At 40.8% G+C, this 19119-nt stretch overlaps 1 protein-coding gene across 1 annotated transcript in view; it reads right to left on the bottom strand.

Moving 5' to 3' along the window:
* The window catches only part of LOC113029926 (cyclic nucleotide-gated cation channel beta-3-like), a 20525-nt gene extending 1406 nt beyond the window's left edge, over positions 1–19119 (bottom strand). The window contains exons 1-14 of the mRNA XM_026180950.1: positions 18963–19119; positions 18496–18550; positions 16965–17115; positions 9739–9899; positions 8618–9129; positions 8489–8539; positions 8318–8404; positions 8150–8214; positions 7832–7954; positions 5716–5857; positions 5214–5373; positions 2128–2225; positions 1947–2030; positions 83–201 (exon numbers count right to left, since the gene is read on the bottom strand). Coding sequence (XP_026036735.1) covers positions 83–201; positions 1947–2030; positions 2128–2225; positions 5214–5373; positions 5716–5857; positions 7832–7954; positions 8150–8214; positions 8318–8404; positions 8489–8539; positions 8618–9129; positions 9739–9899; positions 16965–17115; positions 18496–18550; positions 18963–19073 — 1919 coding nt within the window. The 5' untranslated portion in view covers positions 19074–19119. The remainder of the gene's footprint in view (positions 1–82; positions 202–1946; positions 2031–2127; positions 2226–5213; positions 5374–5715; positions 5858–7831; positions 7955–8149; positions 8215–8317; positions 8405–8488; positions 8540–8617; positions 9130–9738; positions 9900–16964; positions 17116–18495; positions 18551–18962) is intronic.

Genomic DNA, 19119 nt, shown 5'->3' with positions numbered 1-19119 from the left:
TCACTGTTCACTGATTGTGATTAATTGCCTCTGATGTTGATTAATTATCAGTATATATTTGTGCGCGTGTATCTGAACTCACCTGATTTCCCCAAAAACACAACCAGCTTTTAGTGTCACAAACACAATGCTGTTGTCGGGTCCTCCCACCACCTGCACCGCTCCACCTTTGATGATGTACATCTCTTTACCGATGTCACCCTACAAATAATTTACACAAATAAATTACTGAAGGGATGTTTTATGTGTATGTGCTTATAAAGGGCATTTTAGCTTTAAAAGAAGCCTGTGGTGGCCTTTTATATACACAGAACTTCTGAGATTAAAGTCATAAATTCAGACCTACAAGAACTCGGACATTCTTTGATATTAAAGTTGTAAATTTTGGAGGAAAAAAAAAGTATTAACCTAATAAAAAATCACTGTCATGGGCTGTTTCCTTTGATCCTGCATTTTGAGTTTCATTCCTTTTTGTATTATGATGTTCTTGTTTGTGCAGTTTAGGCTTCATCCAGTTCTGCTGATATTGAGCTCTGTTTCCCTATCCGGTCGTTAAGTGATGACGTGACGAATCCTACTTCCGGGCCTAAAGTAGTCTGCGTTTAATATGGCTTTTGTGTTGTTAACATGTTTAATGTTATGTATTTTCTTCTATTTAATCTCAAAAAGCTCCTAAAACAGTTAGTGATCACTGTTGACCTCCCTCGGCTTTTATTACCGCTAATCATTTATTTAAGCTCAGTTTTTAAAACCTTAGGATGTAACTACAGCCCAGCCCATGCAGCAGTATATGAATGACTAACCTCGTATTGTGGCTGCATTATCTCAGTTGTTCTCCTGGCTGAAGTTTGGTCCTTTTACAGCATCCTGCCATGCGATTACATTTGTTCCTGACCACCGAAAACACTCATGTTAACTTTTATCGAGTGGAAAAAAAGTTAGCTTGTTCATATTATGCTAACATAGCTGTGTCGCTAGCGGTCACGTAGCACATCATTATATACCAGCTAGCCAAACTTCAGTGACCCTACAAACGTCACTGCTGTTTAGTTTTCTGTCTTCATTTATGTTGGAAGTGATAACAGAGCTGTACGTTTTAATTTGTTTCCAAAACCCGCAGTCAGGACATGCTATATTGTATTTAGATAGAAGCTAGCGAGCTAACTTCCTGCTAACTTCTAACTCCGTTAAATGTCATAAATGTCCGTTTTCATGGATGCCTGGATGTTAAACTCAATTGTTACACCTGGTAGAGCAGAACGCTGATCATTTTATTAAAGATGAAAGACTTTAGACAGTTTTTCAACTCTCAGTAATGCCATAGTGATCGTTTGATATGTGGACCTGCAGCGGAGTTTAGACCCAGACACGGCTAGTGACGTCAGACTGAACAACCGGATAGTTTTGCTCCAAGTGTCTGCATTTGGGTCATCCTACTGTCACCACGCGGTCTGCCAGCGCAGACCCTGACAATGAACTATTTTATAAGATTATAAAGTCATTTTTCCAAATTTAAAAGTAAAATATGCAACGCTGTCTGAGGTTTTATCATAATTATGAATTTTAGAGAAACAAAACTTGGATATTTTTGACGTTCAAGTGGTAAAAAAATAAGTTAGCTAAAAATGTACTCGACAATGGAGGATATGCAGTTGTAACTAATGTAAAAATCTGTCATCACAATGAAATAAGTGTGTTTTCCTCTGCCTCTTTACAGTCTGTATGCTTGTCATCATACGGTGAATCAGGGCTAAAATGAGTATCTCCTTATTGCCAAGTTTGATTACACAACATCAGTTTATCCTCCCCAGCACATTTTTACTTTTTTGTATTTAATGTCCCTCAATTGTTGGCATAAAATGATGATAAACTTAAAAAAAATGAAGTAATTTGTTGTGTTTCATTCACATTTGAAGTTGACGGTGATTGTGCAAGATTTAACACACCTTCTTCACAACAAAGTCTCCGGGCAGATAAATGATTGACTTGAGCCTCAGCAACATGTCCACTAACATCTGCTGGTCACAGCCCTGTGGAAACATATGAAGATATTTAACTGACCAACCATCTCCCAGTCTCCCAGTTACTGTCTGGGGTATATATTTATTTTTTCTAATGAGTGTGCACCTTGAAAAGATCAATCTTCTGGAAGGTCGCCAGGTTGATGTCCACAGCAATGGCTGTTCTCATCACTAGAGGCATCTTGTCCAGCAGCTCGGACTCATCTGAAAACACGGAGATGAAACATTATTTAATTCAGTGTTAAAACTTTCTGCACCTGGCACAATAGTAGGACTGACGTCTGATTTGTGTCCTATAATCAGCATGTAACAGAGGCCACACATAATAGAGGACACACTCTCGACCTACTGATCTCCAAGAGCCTGAGCATTTCAAACATTACTGCGTCTGATGTGGGCTTATCTGATCATTACTGTGTTTTCTTTGAAACTAAAATCTCAGCCCACACAAATATATCAACAGCAGTGATCACAAAACGGTGTATAACTGAAAACAGTAGTGAGATCTTTAACCAGGTCTTCCCATTAACACCTGACCTGTCCAAAGGTTCAGTCAATGAGCTCGTCAATAGCTTTAATGCAAAAATGTTAAATGTAATGGATACTATTGCCCCCATTAAGGTGAAGGTTATCTCTGGAAGGAAAAAGTCTCCATGGAGAAACTCCACACTAGTGAAAAATGAAAAAAGAGAGTGTAGGAAAGCTGAGCTCAGATGGAGAAAAACAAACCTCCAGGTTCATTATGACATCTATAAAGAGAAACTTCACAATTATAATTTACAACTGAGGAGTGCAAGAAGGTCCTACTTCTCTGACATCATCACTAAAAACAGCCATAATGCTCGGGTCTTATTTTCTACAGTTGACAGGCTAACAAACCCTCCTGTGTCAGTGGCAGCTGAACTTCATTCAACCATGGCCTGCAATGACTTTGCCAAATTCTTCACAGACAAAATCCAAAAGATTAGACAAGCAGTTAGTACATCAACAGCAGATCCAGGATATGTACTGTGTCCACCGAAAAACTGTTTAAACACCATGAAACAGTTTCAACCTATTAACAGCAAAGACCTGGAGGACATCTTAGGTAAACTGAACTCCTCCTCCTGCTGTTTAGATGTCCTGCCAACAAGTTTTTTCAAAAAGGTCTCAAAGACTTTAGAGTCAGACCTGTTACAGATCGTCAACTTTTCCTTAATGTCAGGTGTGTTTCCAGAATCACTAAAAACTGCTGTAATCAAACCTATACTGAAAAAGGACAATCTTGACAAGACACAAATGAAAAACTACAGGCCGATCTCAAATCTCCCATTTTAAAGTAAGATCATTGAAAAAGCAGTTTCTCAACAGCTCAATTACTTCTTAAAACAGAATAACTGCTACGATGCCTTCCAGTCAGGTTTTAGACAGAACCACAGCACTGAAACCGCTCTGACAAAAGTGTTTAATGACATATGTCTGAACACAGACAGTGGAAAAATGTCAGTCTTAGTTTTACTGGATCTCAGTGCAGCATTTGATACAGTTGACCACAACATATTACTCAAACGACTGGAGAACTGGGCAGGTCTTTCAGGAACTGTACTAAACTGGTTCAAAACATACGTAGAAAACAGGAAATACTTTGTATCAATAGGTAACTTCACATCTGAGCAGACAAGTATCACATGTGGAGTTCCCCAAGGTTCCATCTTGGGACCCCCTCTGTTTAACATTTACATGCTCCCACTGGCACAGATTATAAAGAACAACAAAATAAACTATCATAGCTATGCAGATGACACACAAATATATATCACAATGTCACCAGGAGACCGAGGCCCTGTACAGGTTCTTGGTAAATGCATTGAGGAAATTAATGACTGGTTGTGCCACAATTTTCTCCAACTAAACAAAAACAAAATTGAAGTAATAGTCTTTGGCGCCAAAGAAAAACGATTACAGGTCACCAGAGAACTTCAATCTATACATCTAAAAACCACAAACCAGGCGAGAAATTTGGGTGTAGTGATGGATGCAGACCTAAACTTAGAAAAACACATTAAGACAATAACAAAGTCAGCTTACTATCACCTCAAGAATATTTCAAGGATAAAAGATCTGATGTCTCAAAAGGACCTGGAAAAACTAGTCCATGCATTCATCTTTAGTATGCTTGATTACTGTAACAGCATCTTTACAGGTCTACCTAAAAAATCAGTCAGACAACTACAGCTCATTCAGAACTCTGCTGCTCGAGTCCTCACTAAGACCAAAAAAGTGGACCACATCAGTCCAGCTCTGAGGTCTTTACACTGGCTGCCTGTCCGTCAGAGGATAGACTTTAAAGTTCTGATGCTGGCCTATAAAGCTCTGAATGGTTTAGGACCAAAATACATCAGTGACCTCCTGACCCAGTATGAACCTTCCAGATCCCTCAGGTCATCTGGATCCGTCTTTTATCAGTTCCCAGAGTCAGAACCAGACACGGAGAAGCTGCATTCAGCTTTTATGCTCCTTATATCTGGAACAAACTCCCAGAAAGCCTCAGATCAGCTGAAACACTCAGTTTATTTAAATCCAGGTTGAAGACTCACCTATTCTCAGCTGCATTTGAATAAAGCACCAAATCCACACTTTTAAGCGTAAATTTCAAAACTTACACTAACTACTGATCTTATCTATTTCTGATTTTATCTGTTTTGATTTTATATACTGTTTTGTTTGTTTGTTAAGCTTAAATTTCAAAACTTACATTAACTACTGATTTTATCTACTGTTCTGATTTTATCTGTTTTGATTTTATATACTGTTTTGTTTGTTTGTTTGTTAAGTGGGTTTAGAGCTCTGGGTAGCTCCCCAGCTGGGTCTAGACTGGGTCTAGAGAGTATTTTAAATTCAGGGAATTTAAAATAGAAAGTAGCTCGTCCACAGAAGGACTGGTAGCTCCCCTTACGATAAGGGTTCCGATCGCGCGAACAGGTGTGAAATGTGTGTGTTTAGTTAGTTTGTTTGTTTGCTTGTTTTAATCAATTTTAAATCATACTTTTTATTTGTTTTTGTTTCTAATGTCTCTGTAAAGCACTTTGAATCACCTTGTTGTTGAATTGTGCTATACAAATAAATTTGCCTTGCCTTGCCTTGCCTATAATTAAAGCGTTTCTCACACACTCTTAAAGACTCAAATGAAGATTTTATCCAGTGACTACTGACCCAGCATGCCCTGAGCGTCCCAGGTGTAGGTGTACCAGGTGCGGACTCGGTTCTGTATCAAAGACGGAATGTGATTGGTCACCATGTACTCCACAGTGTTGTCCATGGAAGAACGGAAGTAAGTCTGTCCTGCTGTCGCTGCACCAATGACATCTCTCATCTGAGACATTATGATGATAAGAAGAAAACCTTTGTTTAAACTAAATAAATACTCCTCTCACTTAACAGTAGAATTAATGTGCTTTTGTTGTTTTTGACAGTCAAGACATCACAGGGAACCAGTGAAATACTATAGACAGAGTAACGGATACTGGAGTATTGCAGGTTTATTCATCTATCTACATAAACAGGACAAGTGGGGGAGAATAAGAGACAATCGTTTACTACTACTAGTACTACTTGCAGTTAATGATGCTAAAAGGATGCTAATCAGGACTCCAGATGAAGTAAGGATGCTGGGGGCTGTGACTCATGCTATGGGGCAGAGTGTCCTCTGTATTACCTGTCCAATCAAACTGGAGAACACAAAGACGCCCAAGAAAAAATTAGTCATCTGAAAGGTAATCTCAAAGACGGTTTCGGGTTCATTAAGACCCCCAATGTTGATCAGACTTCGGACAGCAAAGTAGTAACAACGCAGGTACCTGTGGAGAGTTTTGGGGGGGTGGGGGGTGGGGGGGGTGTCAGAGAGGGGTGTCATAAACTGTATTGGATGTTTTGGGGTCGTGTGGGGGAAAATGGTGTTTGTTTCTTTGTTTTGCATAAAATGGCAGTGGTGGGTTCTGGGCACGTTTGAGCGATTTCCTTGATGTCTTGCTGAAATTGCTTTAGCTTCCTAAAGAGAAAAATATATTAAAAGAAAAGAGAAAGTGAAATAACAAAAATGCTACGAGAAAGAAGCTACCTGGCCAAGCATGGTGGACATAAAGAATGCCCCGAAAAGGTAGTTGGTCATCTGAAAGATCAGCCCGAATGTGGTGTCAGGAGTTGGTAACTCGGCGATCAGTAGCAGGGACTTCTCGGCATAGAAGAAGCAGCTGAGGTAACTGCAGCCACAGCATCAGCAGCAAACATGGGACATATGAAAGATTTTGACTGGATGCTTTGTGAGCTGGAACTCATAACTCTGTGCGATAAACCAGAGACTTTTTTTTAGGTAATTTTGTTTCTCTGCTATAACCTTTTGTTATGCATTGCTAACATTATCCCCCTATGTGCTCATTTTCTACCTTTCTGTATCATGTTGGTGAGTGAACATGTTTAATATGGTCATTTGTGAGTACAGATGTTCCCCTAGCCACTGTTTTCAAACCATCAGCCAATCATTAGAAAGTTGCACAGAGGGAGGGAAGAAAAAACAGTTTGTTGTAACTGTGAGTCGTGCACAGTGTTGGGGAGTAACAGAATACATGTACCGCCGTTACGTATTTAAAATACAAAATATGAGTAACTGTATTCCATTACAGTTACCGTTTAAAAAGGTGGTATTCAGAATACAGTTACTTTGCTGAAATAAAGGGATTACACGGCGGTATTTTCCTGTTTGATATGTTCGCCTATGCTCTCTCTATTTTGGGTTTCCCTACTGGTGGAAACCCAAACAAAACACGCATTAAGAGGCTCAAATGCCTGTGTCTCAATCTCGCGTCTCATAATGATGTGAAGAAATATTTAAAAAAATGATTTAATATGAAGGCAATAGGCAGAATGCTACAGGCATAGCCCTAAAGAATGTAGCCTGATGGGCAGTGCAGTCCGTGCTGCAGGGAGAATGGACTGCCATACCCGTTATGTGTCTGTGAGCGAGGGAGGGAGAAAAAGGAAAAGTACAAGATGTCATCGAGCAGAAACGGGAGCTGGAAGCATGTAAATATAATAATAACCACTGCAGCCAAGAAGAGAGCCTGGCGAGCCCAGTTGTAAGTAAGCTATTAAGACTCGACTGTACACTGTGTTCGTGTTTTCCTCCGAAACAATAAATTCGGTTGGAGCAGCCTTTCAACGCCTCTCTCTGTCTCTCGCTAGCAACGTTGACCCAGACAACAAAGTAAAGCCAGTTTTCAACTACGAGCACAACACGAACCCAACGTATTAGCCAGAGGTCCCTTTATGGTTTTACGCCTTTACGGTTCAGAGCCGCGGACCTGTTTTATATACGCGGAATAGTTTTCTATACGAGATCGCTGCAAAAAGCGCAGTTACCTAATGTCCACCCTCCCTGTTACTCATTTTATATTTAGATTTAAAAATCTAGTTGGTATTGGTATGGCGAGTAACCTTCAGTAATAGTAATAAATCACACAGCAATAGTACATTCATGTAGTTGTAAAAAAGCATGATAATATATTAAGTAATCCAAAGTATTCAGAATACGTTACTCTCATTGAGTAATGTAACGGAATACGTTACAAAAACATTTTGGGGCATGTATTCTGTAATCTGTAGTGGAATACATTTTAAAAGTAACCTTCCCAACACTGCTCGTGCAAAAGCTGCTCTAGCAGAGTCTCAGAATACAGTATGAGCATGCTAGGTCCACATCAAGAGTTGGCAGAAAAAAAGATGAGAAAATCCCTCCAACTCAAACACAAGTGGCTGTATAGAAGTGCTGTACTTACGCGCTGCCTAGGCCGGAGTAGACCCATTTAGTTTTACCAATGCCCTGATATTCTGAGGCCACGTAGTAGAAGCAGGCATTAAGGTGGAGCATGAAGAGCAGATAACCAATTGTGCGAATCACTCTAAGAGGGGTAATAAAGAGAGTTATTGATATGGCCACATTTTGACATTTTTGCTATCTCAGTTAATTGCATTGTATACTGGATGGATCGGTTGGTGGATGGATGGATGGGTTGGTGGGTGGATGGATGGATCGGTGGGTGGATGGATGATGGATGGATTGGTGGGTGGATGGATGCATGGATGGATGGTCTTACCTCCAGATGTAAGCCTTGGCCATGATGCTCTCTAGACGATCACTGAACTCAAAAAATGTGTCCATCTTGAAAACAGGTGAGGAAATGTGAGCCAGATGAGAGCCAAAGTACATTTAATAGGCGTTGTTTATTGTCTCATTCATCTAAACATTATTTAAGTAGATTTACCTTCAGTAGACGATTGAGTCTGAAGGCAGATTTGAATCCAAATTGGATGTACAACAAGTCAAATGGCAAGACTGACACCACGTCTGCCTGTGAAAGAGACAGACAGCTGTAAGGTCGCTGACTCTAATTAAGTACATAACTTCAAAGCTCAAGGGATTTAAGTGATCATACCAGGAATCTCTCTGAATCTCTGTAGTGCTTCTTTGTCATCACTCTGTCTTTCTGCAAGGGAATAAAAGTGACTTTGTCATTCAGGCCAGTGTTTTTCTCTGTCAGCAGTCAGGATCATTTCCCACTTACAATGATGTCTCCTCCTTTGACAAACTGTTTGCGGGGTTGGGAGATGACAGAGTCCACCAGGTAGATGATGTCAGCCAACACATCCAGGGTGAACCAGTAAGGGATGGAGATCTCAGTGTGGTAGGGGAAGCACAGGCGGGCCGTGATGAACCACGTGTTGTAGTTAAAGGCCACAGTCACCAAGCTTAGCCATGCAATGTAGCGACGGTCCGTGAAAGGGTCTATGGTTTGCCCAAACACAGAGTCCATCAGGTCCTCGAGTGGCTTCAACACAGTGTCCACCACTGACCACATTGCCTCGGATATCCTGGTTCTTATACTCTTCTTCTCCTCCTGCTGTTTGGCCTCTGCTGCCTTTTGTTCTGCTTTCTTTTGCTCATCCTCCTTTTTCTTCTTCTCCTGCTCCTCTTTTTTCTTCTTGTCTGCCTCCTCCTTCTTTATCTGTGCCTCCTCTGCCTGTTGTCTCCTTTCCTCTATGACTCTGTTGTAGTCGTCTTTGCGTAGCAGTGGCGCTGAAAGGATAAAGGGGCTGAGTGAGCAACAGTTAAATATTAAGAATTAGTTTCCTTACTGCCCCATGAAAACAATAACATTTTTTTTTGATTTTTGATTTTATTGATTAGCATTCAAATTCAAATCTCAGTGAAAACAGTGAAAAAAAAAACAGTGAAAATAGAACAAAAATCTACCATAAAGAAAGAAAGCATGAGACAAGGCTAATCAAAAGGTATTGGCTGAAGCATTTGCTTATTACACCAACCCTTTTCACAAAATATCTTTTTGTATGCAGCTCCTGTACATAGGGCTTGAAGAAAATAATAAAACAAAGCAAAAACCAAACAAACAAACAACAACAAAACAAAAAAAAAACCAAAGAAAAAAAAACTTTCCACCTTAGATAAGTAACTACATCAAAGCAAAAGAATCAAGAGGTTATTTTTTTTCTCCTTTTTGCTCTTTTCATTCTTGATTTATATATTTTTCTAATACTCTATTTTTAAACATGTTTTTAAACAAGGAAAATGAACTACACCACAGATATTAGAAATATTAGATACATCCACAGATATTAGAAATATTAGAAAATCTGCAGCACTGAATGGTTTCGTGTTGGCACTCACTGACAGGAGGGGTTATCTCAGGGGATGAAGCATACTGATCAGTCACTTTCTCCTTGAAGAGCTGCTTTCTTTCTCTCATCTTCATGATTATGGCTCTGAGGTGCTCATCTGAGTACTTGTTGATGACTATGGGGGGAGGTGGAGGGGGGACTCCCTCCTCTCTGAGGAAGCAAAATAAGAAAGTTGCGCTGTTATTGGCAGTGAGTGAGTTTCTGATGTAGCGAGGATAGAAAAATCATAAAAACTCCTAAAAATTCCTGATGTGAATGAGGAATTTCAACCAATTAAAAAAAAGGAACAAATCAGGAAAAGTTGTGTAATAATCAGAGACTCCACTCGGCATTAATGATTCAACACCTGTTCTACTCCAGCATTTAAAGTTGCCTAGAGGTAAGATTTTACTCTGAAAAATCTGGAACTTTACTTTAACATGCATTAAGAGGTTTTCTGGTCATGTAGCAGTCACATTGTACTGACACACAACACAAAACTATCCACAACACTACAAACTACTACACAAGACAACCAGAGATGTAATCCGATTACTTTTTTCAAGTAACAAGTAAAGTAAGGGATTACTATTGCAAAAAAGGTAATTAGATTACTGTTACTTTCCTGTGAGCATGCTGTGTTATTGCGTTACTAAAACCGTGATTTTTTTTTGCAAGAGTGTCTCATGACAATGACGTAAGTGAGTGCGACGTTTGTGGCAACAGCTGTGTGCAGATCAACAATGGATAATAGCTGTATCCCAAAACGTCGGCTGCATCCTTCGGAGGACCCGGCTTTCGCAGTCTACGTGGGCCGGGTCCTCCGAAGACCGAGAAGGCTGGAAGTGCGAGGCTGTGAAATAGGACGGTCTAGCCTTCAGATTTTCGTCTTTGTCGGTGGAGTTTAACAAACTCGGCCGTCTGCTCCTTGCTATCTAAAATATAACAGGACACTGGCGTAAATTCTCGACTGTCTCACACTTCTTTTTATGACGTTTATTCAGCAGTGTGAAAATCCCAGAGGAACCCACCCGATGGATTAATAAAGTTTTATTTAATCTAATAATCTAATAACTTTGATCTCAGCCAAACCGATTTACTCCGGAACAAATAAAACACAGAAAAAAGGCAAACAATTACATTTTTAAGTTATCCGAGTGACTTACATATTATGTTTAACCCGAGTAGCGAAAGAGCGGGGGTCTGAAAACGATGAAGCCGGGAGTCCGCTGCTCTCACCGGCTCGACCGGCGCACTTTTGCAAATATGCGATGTCTTGATAAACCAAGCAGATATTTGAAATGTACACAGCTACTTTCTCGCCTGAAAATATGTTAAAAGTTTATTTTGTGACCCAGAAAGATTAATAAGAGTAATTTTAAAACTTAGTAGTGGCTTAGTAGTAGTGTTGGAAACTGAAATTGGCTGGGCCGTGCTATGAATTCTGGGATATGGTGGGCCACGAAGGACACACCCGACCCTGTCACTACTCGATCCGTACTGGAAATCCGATCGGTACCCCGCATGCGCATGAAGCGCCTTGAGGCGACTTTTGTTGTGATTTGGAGCTATATAAATAAAATTGAATTGAATTGAATTGAATTGAATTGAAAAGGTGTCTAGTTCCGGTCGAAGCGTTTTACGATAGTTACGGGTCAGAGTATCTGTTAAGATGTTAGGAATAATAAGTATCTCTTAAAATGTTTCCAGTAATGAAGCATTTCAGTACAATGTAGACAAAAACGGAAAATAAAAAGATAGTTACGGATCAGGACTCCCCGATCCTTACTACGCATGTGCAAAGTCGGACCATACAAATCGGGTCTACCTGATCCGTACTGCGCATGTGCAGGGGTTTTCTTCTTCTTCTGTTTGTATGATGGCAGTTTACTCCCCAGTGTAAGAGGATACTACCACCTGCTGACTGAGCGAATGAACCCTATTGTAAACTGATTTAACGTCATTACAAACGTGTGTTAAATTTGATTTAGTGATAGTTGAGTGTGTTTATGCTTGTCTGTGTGGAGAGGATTGATTGGAATAGCGATGATGATGTCTGCTATCATTGTCAATTGTTAGTAAGCAGTTCATCTGGCTGATGAATCTACATGTGACATATTACAAAGTCTGTATTATTAACTCTGTAATTAGGCGCTATTCTTCTTATTTTACGGCGCTTAACAGATACTCTGACCCGTAAAATGCTATCATAAAATGCTTCGACCGGAAGTAGACACCTTTTGCGCATGCGGGGTACCGATCGGGTTTCCAGTACGGATCGGGTGGTGACAGAGAGTACAGGGAGTGCAGAATTATTAGGCAAATGAGTATTTTGTCCACATCATCCTCTTCATGCATGTTGTTTTACTCCAAGCTGTATAGGCTCGAAAGCCTACTACCAATTAAGCATATTAGGTGATGTGCATCTCTGTAATGAGAAGGGGTGTGGTCTAATGACATCAACACCCTATATCAGGTGTGCATAATTATTAGGCAACGTCCTTTCCTTTGGCAAAATGGGTCAAAAGAAGGACTTGACAGGCTCAGAAAAGTGAAAAATAGTGAGATATCTTGCAGAGGGATGCAGCAGTCTCAAAATTGCAAAGCTTCTGAAGCGTGATCATCGAACAATCAAGCGTTTCATTCAAAATAGTCAACAGGGTCGCAAGAAGCATGTGGAAAAACCAAGGCGCAAAATAACTGCCCATGAACTGAGAAAAGTCAAGCGTACAGCTGCCAAGATGCCACTTGCCACCAGTTTGGCCATATTTCAGAGCTGCAACATCACTGGAGTGCCCAAAAGCACAAGGTGTGCAATACTCAGAGACATGGCCAAGGTAAGAAAGGCTGAAAGACGACCACCACTGAACAAGACACACAAGCTGAAACGTCAAGACTGGGCCAAGAAATATCTCAAGACTGATTTTTCTAAGGTTTTATGGACTGATGAAATGAGAGTGAGTCTTGATGGGCCAGATGGATGGGCCCGTGGCTGGATTGGTAAAGGGCAGAGAGCTCCAGTCCCACTCAGACGCCAGCAAGGTGGAGGTGGAGTACTGGTTTGGGCTGGTATCATCAAAGATGAGCTTGTGGGGCCTTTTCGGGTTGAGGATGGAGTCGAGCTCAACTCCCAGTCCTACTGCCAGTTTCTGGAAGACACCTTCTTCAAGCAGTGGTACAGGAAGAAGTCTGCATCCTTCAAGAAAAACATGATTTTCATGCAGGACAATGCTCCATCACACGCGTCCAAGTACTCCACAGCGTGGCTGGCAAGAAAGGGTTTAAAAGAAGAAAAACTAATGACATGGCCTCCTTGTTCACCTGATCTGAACCCCATTGAGAACCTGTGGTCCATCATCAAATGTGAGATTTACAAGGAGGGAAAACAGTACACCTCTCTGAACGGTGTCTGGGAGGCTGTGGTTGCTGCTGCATGCAATGTTGATGGTGAACAGATCAAAACACTGACAGAATCCATGGATGGCAGGCTTTTGAGTGTCCTTGCAAAGAAAGGTGGCTATATTGGTCGCTGATTTGTTTTTGTTTTGTTTTTGAATGTCAGAAATGTATATTTGTGAATGTGGAGATGTTATATTGGTTTCACTGGTAAAAATAAATAATTGAAATGGGTATATATTTGTTTTTTGTTAAGATGCCTAATAATTATGCACAGTAATAGTCACCTGCACACACAGATACCCCCCTAAAATAGCTAAAACTAAAAACAAACTAAAAACTGCTTCCAAAAACATTCAACTTTGATATTAATGAGTTTTTTGGGTTCACTGAGAACATGGTTGTTGTTCAATAATAAAATTATTCCTCACAAATACAACTTGCCTAATAATTCTGCACTCCCTGTAATATGACCGTGCAGCGTTTAAAGCGTGTAAGTACTGACCTTACTTTGAGTTTGATTCTGTAAAAAGTGACAAAAACATTAGGGTCTGCTGTTCACTGCGTGGGAAGAAAACTTCTTTTTACAGTGAAAAAAACCCTAAACTTCCGAGCAAGCGCCGAGTGCGCTGCCACAGGAATGTGAAATTCACAGAGAAACTGCTGGATCCTTCCACTGACATGACGGCTGCGGCACACCTGCACCAGAGCAAACCTCCGCCTGCCCCACTCCTGCTAAACAGGTGAAAATAGAGCAACAGGGCCGCTGAGTTTTTGATTTTATTTATTTTCTGCTGTGTTTTACTTGCATCTATTTGAAAGAGTGAGTGTAAACATAAAAACCTATTTTATTTTATGTGCTGGAATGTGCAGAAAATAGGTTTAAATGTTAAACAATTTTTTTCCAGTCAGAGAATGTTGCATATACTTTAATTTTTGCTTGATGCATAAAGTTAAAAGATTAAAACTAATAAAACAAGTTTTAAAAAGAGACTTTTTCATTTGATTACATTTTATATGATGGATGATGCAGAAAAAGTAGAATTGGGCTGAAAGATCTATTGCTTTATTACCTATTCAGGTCATAAATCATGTTTTTAAAAAGTAACTAAGTAACTAATTACTTTCATAAATAAGTAATTAGTAAAGTAACGGGATTACTTTTGGGGGGAAGTAATCAGTAATTAGTTACTGATTACTTTTTCAAGTAACTTGACCAACACTGAAGACAACACATTAACTACACGCTCTCTCTCTCTTTTTCTGCTGTCTTTCTTTCTCTCTCTCTCACTTGCTGTCGCTCCTAAAACTTCACCCTCTTCCTAAACAAATATAATTTTTTGATTGGTCAGCATGGTACATTTTTCCACCAACACGAACGGGCTGTTTTTTGTTTAGTTTTTTAATTTTTTGGTCATAAGCAGAGAGTGCTTGCTAGCGCTGTCCTTAGACGTTAACGTGACGAAACTATTCAGGAAAAAACGCCGTGTATATATTGTTTATCAGGATTCTGGTTTTACGTGGCCTATCTGCACAATTTAAAAACTGGTATATATCACCCTGTTGCTTTGTCATCTTTAAGTGGTCACGTGATTAACTTACCACGACTACTTTATTCTTCCTCAGTCAAACAGCAGCACTCATGCAATTGTTTTGCCCCCCTGAGCTCCAGGTGTTGTGCCAAAAAGTGATCGTCTGCCAGAAAGTGATTGCCGTCCGCGAGAGCGCTCGCAGCTGCTTAAAGCTGTAGCGCCCAGATTACTTACGTAGACAGCTACTTCCGTGCAACTGATATAAGGTGCAGTAAGCTGAACACAGCTTCAACTGTCTGTTTGTTGAAAAATAGTAACGCAACCGCGCCGCATTTTCTTGTTAGTAATAATAATGGATTGGATTTATATAGCGCTTTTCAAGGCACCCAAAGCGCTTTACAATACCACTATTCATTCACTCTCACATTCACACACTGGTGGAGGCAGCTACAGTTGTAGCCACAGCTGCCCTGGGGCAGACTGACAGAAGCGAGGCTGCCATATCGCACCATCGGCCCCTCTGGCCAACACCAGTAGGCGGTAGGGTAAAGTGTCTTGCCCAAGGACACAACGACCAGGACAGAGAGCCCGGGGATCAAACCAGCAACCTTCCGGTTACAGATATGCTTCCCAACCCCCTGAGCCACGGTCGCCCCTTAAAGTAGTAACAGTAACTGCGTTGTAACGATAGGAATAGTAATTAGTTAGATTACTCGTTACTGAAAAAAGTAACGCCGTTACTTGTAACTCCGTTATTGCCATCACTGATAAAGTATAATACACATTTAAGGTATATAAATGTAGAAATATTTGATTCAGTGCATTGCGACCATCCTCAGTGTTTATTTCAGTTTACAATCGTTCCCTTTTCATTCAGGACCCAGCTCAGTACCTGTGATTTGAAACGCTAAAAAGAGTGAATCACAGAGAGAAATAACTTGTGACATAAGAAGGATCACATTACACGGATAAATGCAATCAGCCAAGTGGTGCTCACTGCAGAGCCAAATGGATGGAGTCCAGCTTCACCTGTTTGTGGTTAAGGTTAGGGCACTTTGGGTCAGGGAGGACAGATCTAGAGGTCAGGCCAGGCTAGGCCAATAGCGGTCTTCCACTTCGGCCCGAGCTGTGAGAATGATGGATGCTCTCCCCCTAGTGGATAAAATTCTGTAGTGCCTTTGACAGAACAATACACCATGTTTAAACTGACACATCCAACATGCTGAGATCAGGCCCTGCAGTCAAATTAAAGTCAGTACATTTTCACACTTAATTGTCAGGTTGTTTTTCCATCGTTTCTTTCATTGTTTTCAGTGTGTAAATGGTACACTGTGCTGGGTTGGAGTACCGCCCCTGGTTTGTGGAAACTAAATGAAAGAAAGTTAAAGAAAGTGAGCCAACGCCGTGGTGACACCGGTTCTGGTAGGAAGCCTTTGCAGACTTAATCAACCCTAAAGGCGATGCAGCATTTCATCTCACTAATATGCCTCATAAAAGAAGAAGGACACATACTTGGGCGGTTTATATATGAGAAGGACACAGAGTAAACCACACACACTTCAGGTTTTGTGTAGCACTGGCAGTAAAAACTCCCAGTCTAGCTCTTCTGTAGAGTACCTCAGGATCCCCTCTGAGCTCTGACACTATTTATTCCACACATTACTTAAGCTGCTGGCTGACACTGACCCCACCACCACCACCACACACACACACACACACACACACACACACACACACACACACACGCACGCTACCTGTCCTCCACCTGGAGCCTCTGGCTCTTGCCACCATTGTTGTGTCATATATATCATATCCTCGTTGAAATCCAACCTGTGCTTAGAACTACGAGGATCAGCCGTTGCTGCCTCTACCTGTCGCCTTCATAGTGTTTATTGAGGGACCAGAAGCAGCTCTGGTGAGCTCCTTAAAACCTAAAGAACTGAAAATCTTTTAATCCACTTTCAGGCCATCCCTCTTTTAATATGCATGTTGCTCCAGCGGGTAAAGATCTCACATGCTGCGCTTATCTCCCCGGGCACCCTCCCTCCCTCTCCGCCCTCTTGCCAGGGAATCTGATTAATTAGCGTCCATGGGGTGATTACTTTGATATAGGTTTGTGGTGTCACTTGGCAGGTGTGTGTTTGCAGTGAGCTAAAGTGGAGTTTGGAGGCTGGGCTGATATTCTGAGGATAAACACACTGTAACTACTCTCTGTAAACGCTTTTGACTGTCGGTGCACCCGCTTTCAAATGAAATGTACCTGGAAAAAATTAGGTAGAAGAAACAACACTGCAAGCGCATGTCTTACCCCTCAGCTCCAGCTTGATCGGGGTTTGGTGGAGGAGCTGGAGCCGAGGCTGGGGCTGGAGCTGGGGCAGGAGCTGGTGCCGAAGCTGGTGCCGAGGCCGCTGATGGTGCTGGTTCAGGGGCTGGGGGTGGTGCCGGTGATGGAGCTGATTCTAAGAAAGGGGAAAAAAATCCTACGTTTATTTTGGCTTTTCAAGATTGTTAGAAATGGTCCTCACCTCCTGGAAGAAGAATAAAAAAACGTTTGATCTTACCTAATTATTTATTTTGCATCGTTTGTTTTCCTGTAAAGCATTTCTTTTAGACATCTTTATAAAAATATTACACATTTAGAAATATAACCGTAACAATACATTAGATTAAGTTTTATATTTATAATGGTTTCTGTTTTCCCATTTATTTCTTTTAATTGCTAATTTCCTCATCATTGTATTATGTGTTTTCCTTATAGTCCCTTTAGTCTTATAACTGCATGTCATCCATCTGTGAAGCAACTACGAACTGTAAATGTGTTCATCCTTTTTTTGGCATCATTGCTGCACTGGTTATGTGAAACCATTTTTATTTAGTTCATCATCTATTAAAGATTCCTGTAACATCTGTAAAAGAGAGAGACAAGACGCTGAATATGACATTTGAGGGGTTGATTATTAGCTGGCCGTGTTTCTGTCCGGCTTTCAGACACATTAGGCAACCGTGGGATCAGCAGAATGAAGTAACAGAACCTGGATGGATGATGGAGACAAACCTGATGTTATTCACTCCGGCTCCAAAAGGCCATTCAAACTTTCAGCAACACAATCAACAAATCAGTGAAATTCCATTTCTTGTCGAGCTCAGCAGTCGAGGAAACTCAACTAAAATGGAAACGGTCAGCAGGCGCGAGAGAAGTCGTCCAAGGCTGAACGTTTCATATTGGACATTTGTCCAAAGGCTTTCTCTTATTTTGGTCCCTTTTTGTCACTCGTTTGACTGTTTGCGCTTTATAACTATGACTATAACTATTATAACTACAGCTTTATACAAATAACAAGAATAAACAGAATAATACACGAGGCTGACTGAAGTGTGGAGGTGTTTCAGTAACACTGTGTTTCACTGCAGTATCTAATTAGCAAATACATTTGTAAAGAAGCTTATTATACAGTAAAACGTTACATACTTATTTCCCTTGTAATGGCATAAACAAGTGTTGTATTTATGGATACTGGTGGATTTAGATGTGGGTGTTTGGCCTATTACGTTGATTTGTCAGTTGCATTTGTATTAGTATGTCTTTTAAAAAAAATGATGATGCGTATGTTTCTATTTGCTCGATGACCTGTGCAGGGACAACAAACTGTCATGTTAGATGAATAGTTTTTGTACACAGTCCCTGACAAATAAAGAGGCAAACCAAAATGAAGCGAAATTTAAAATAATCCATATTTTCTCATGTTCCCAACATATTAACAGTCAGTCTTGTTTTAATTTCACAGGATGGGACAAAAAAAAGGAACTGGGTAAACTTTTCAGCCGTTAGAATGACTCACCCTGTGGTTTGTCCACTTTCTTGTCTTCATTCTCCTTCTCAGCTGGCTTCTCCTCCTACACGACAAATCAACATTTTTTTTCTTCACAAAATCTGACGCCTGGCTCCATTTGTCAAACAGTGGCCATTAAGAGTGACGCTTTAATTTCAGTGGCAGTTTTAAAGAATGGTGAATTCAGCGTTTGACAAATGACTGCCTCCCCTGATGGACACTTTTAAAAACAGGCTGCGTTCATGATGAAACAAATTTCAAAGTGCCCGTTTGGGTAATGAGTGATTTCAATGAGGTAGTGAAACAATTTTATTTGGTTTTTTTTTTCTGTTTTGCAGCTGGTACAGAGCAGCTGGTTGAATGATAGAGGCAGACGAGACGCCACTGCTCATGTCTGTAACCAGTCAAAAATCTGGTTGACAATAACGATTTATTATAGTTAGTCTAATAACTGAATATACAGGCGGAACACATACCTTGGCTGGAGGTGGAGGTGGAAGTGGAGCTGGGTCAGGGGCTTTGCTAGTAGTCCCAGAGCCCTCTGGCACCTGCGGGCTGCTAAAGAGACCCTTCAACTTTGCAAACATGTCTAACGACCTACGAGTGCATCAGCCGTCCTGCCTGCTGCTTGTA

This window comes from Astatotilapia calliptera, chromosome 9 (assembly GCF_900246225.1).
Source record: "Astatotilapia calliptera chromosome 9, fAstCal1.2, whole genome shotgun sequence".
Lineage (NCBI taxonomy): Eukaryota > Metazoa > Chordata > Actinopteri > Cichliformes > Cichlidae > Astatotilapia > Astatotilapia calliptera.
The sequence above is the reverse complement of the archived record's forward strand: the minus strand, read 5'-3'. Positions and strand labels throughout refer to the sequence as shown.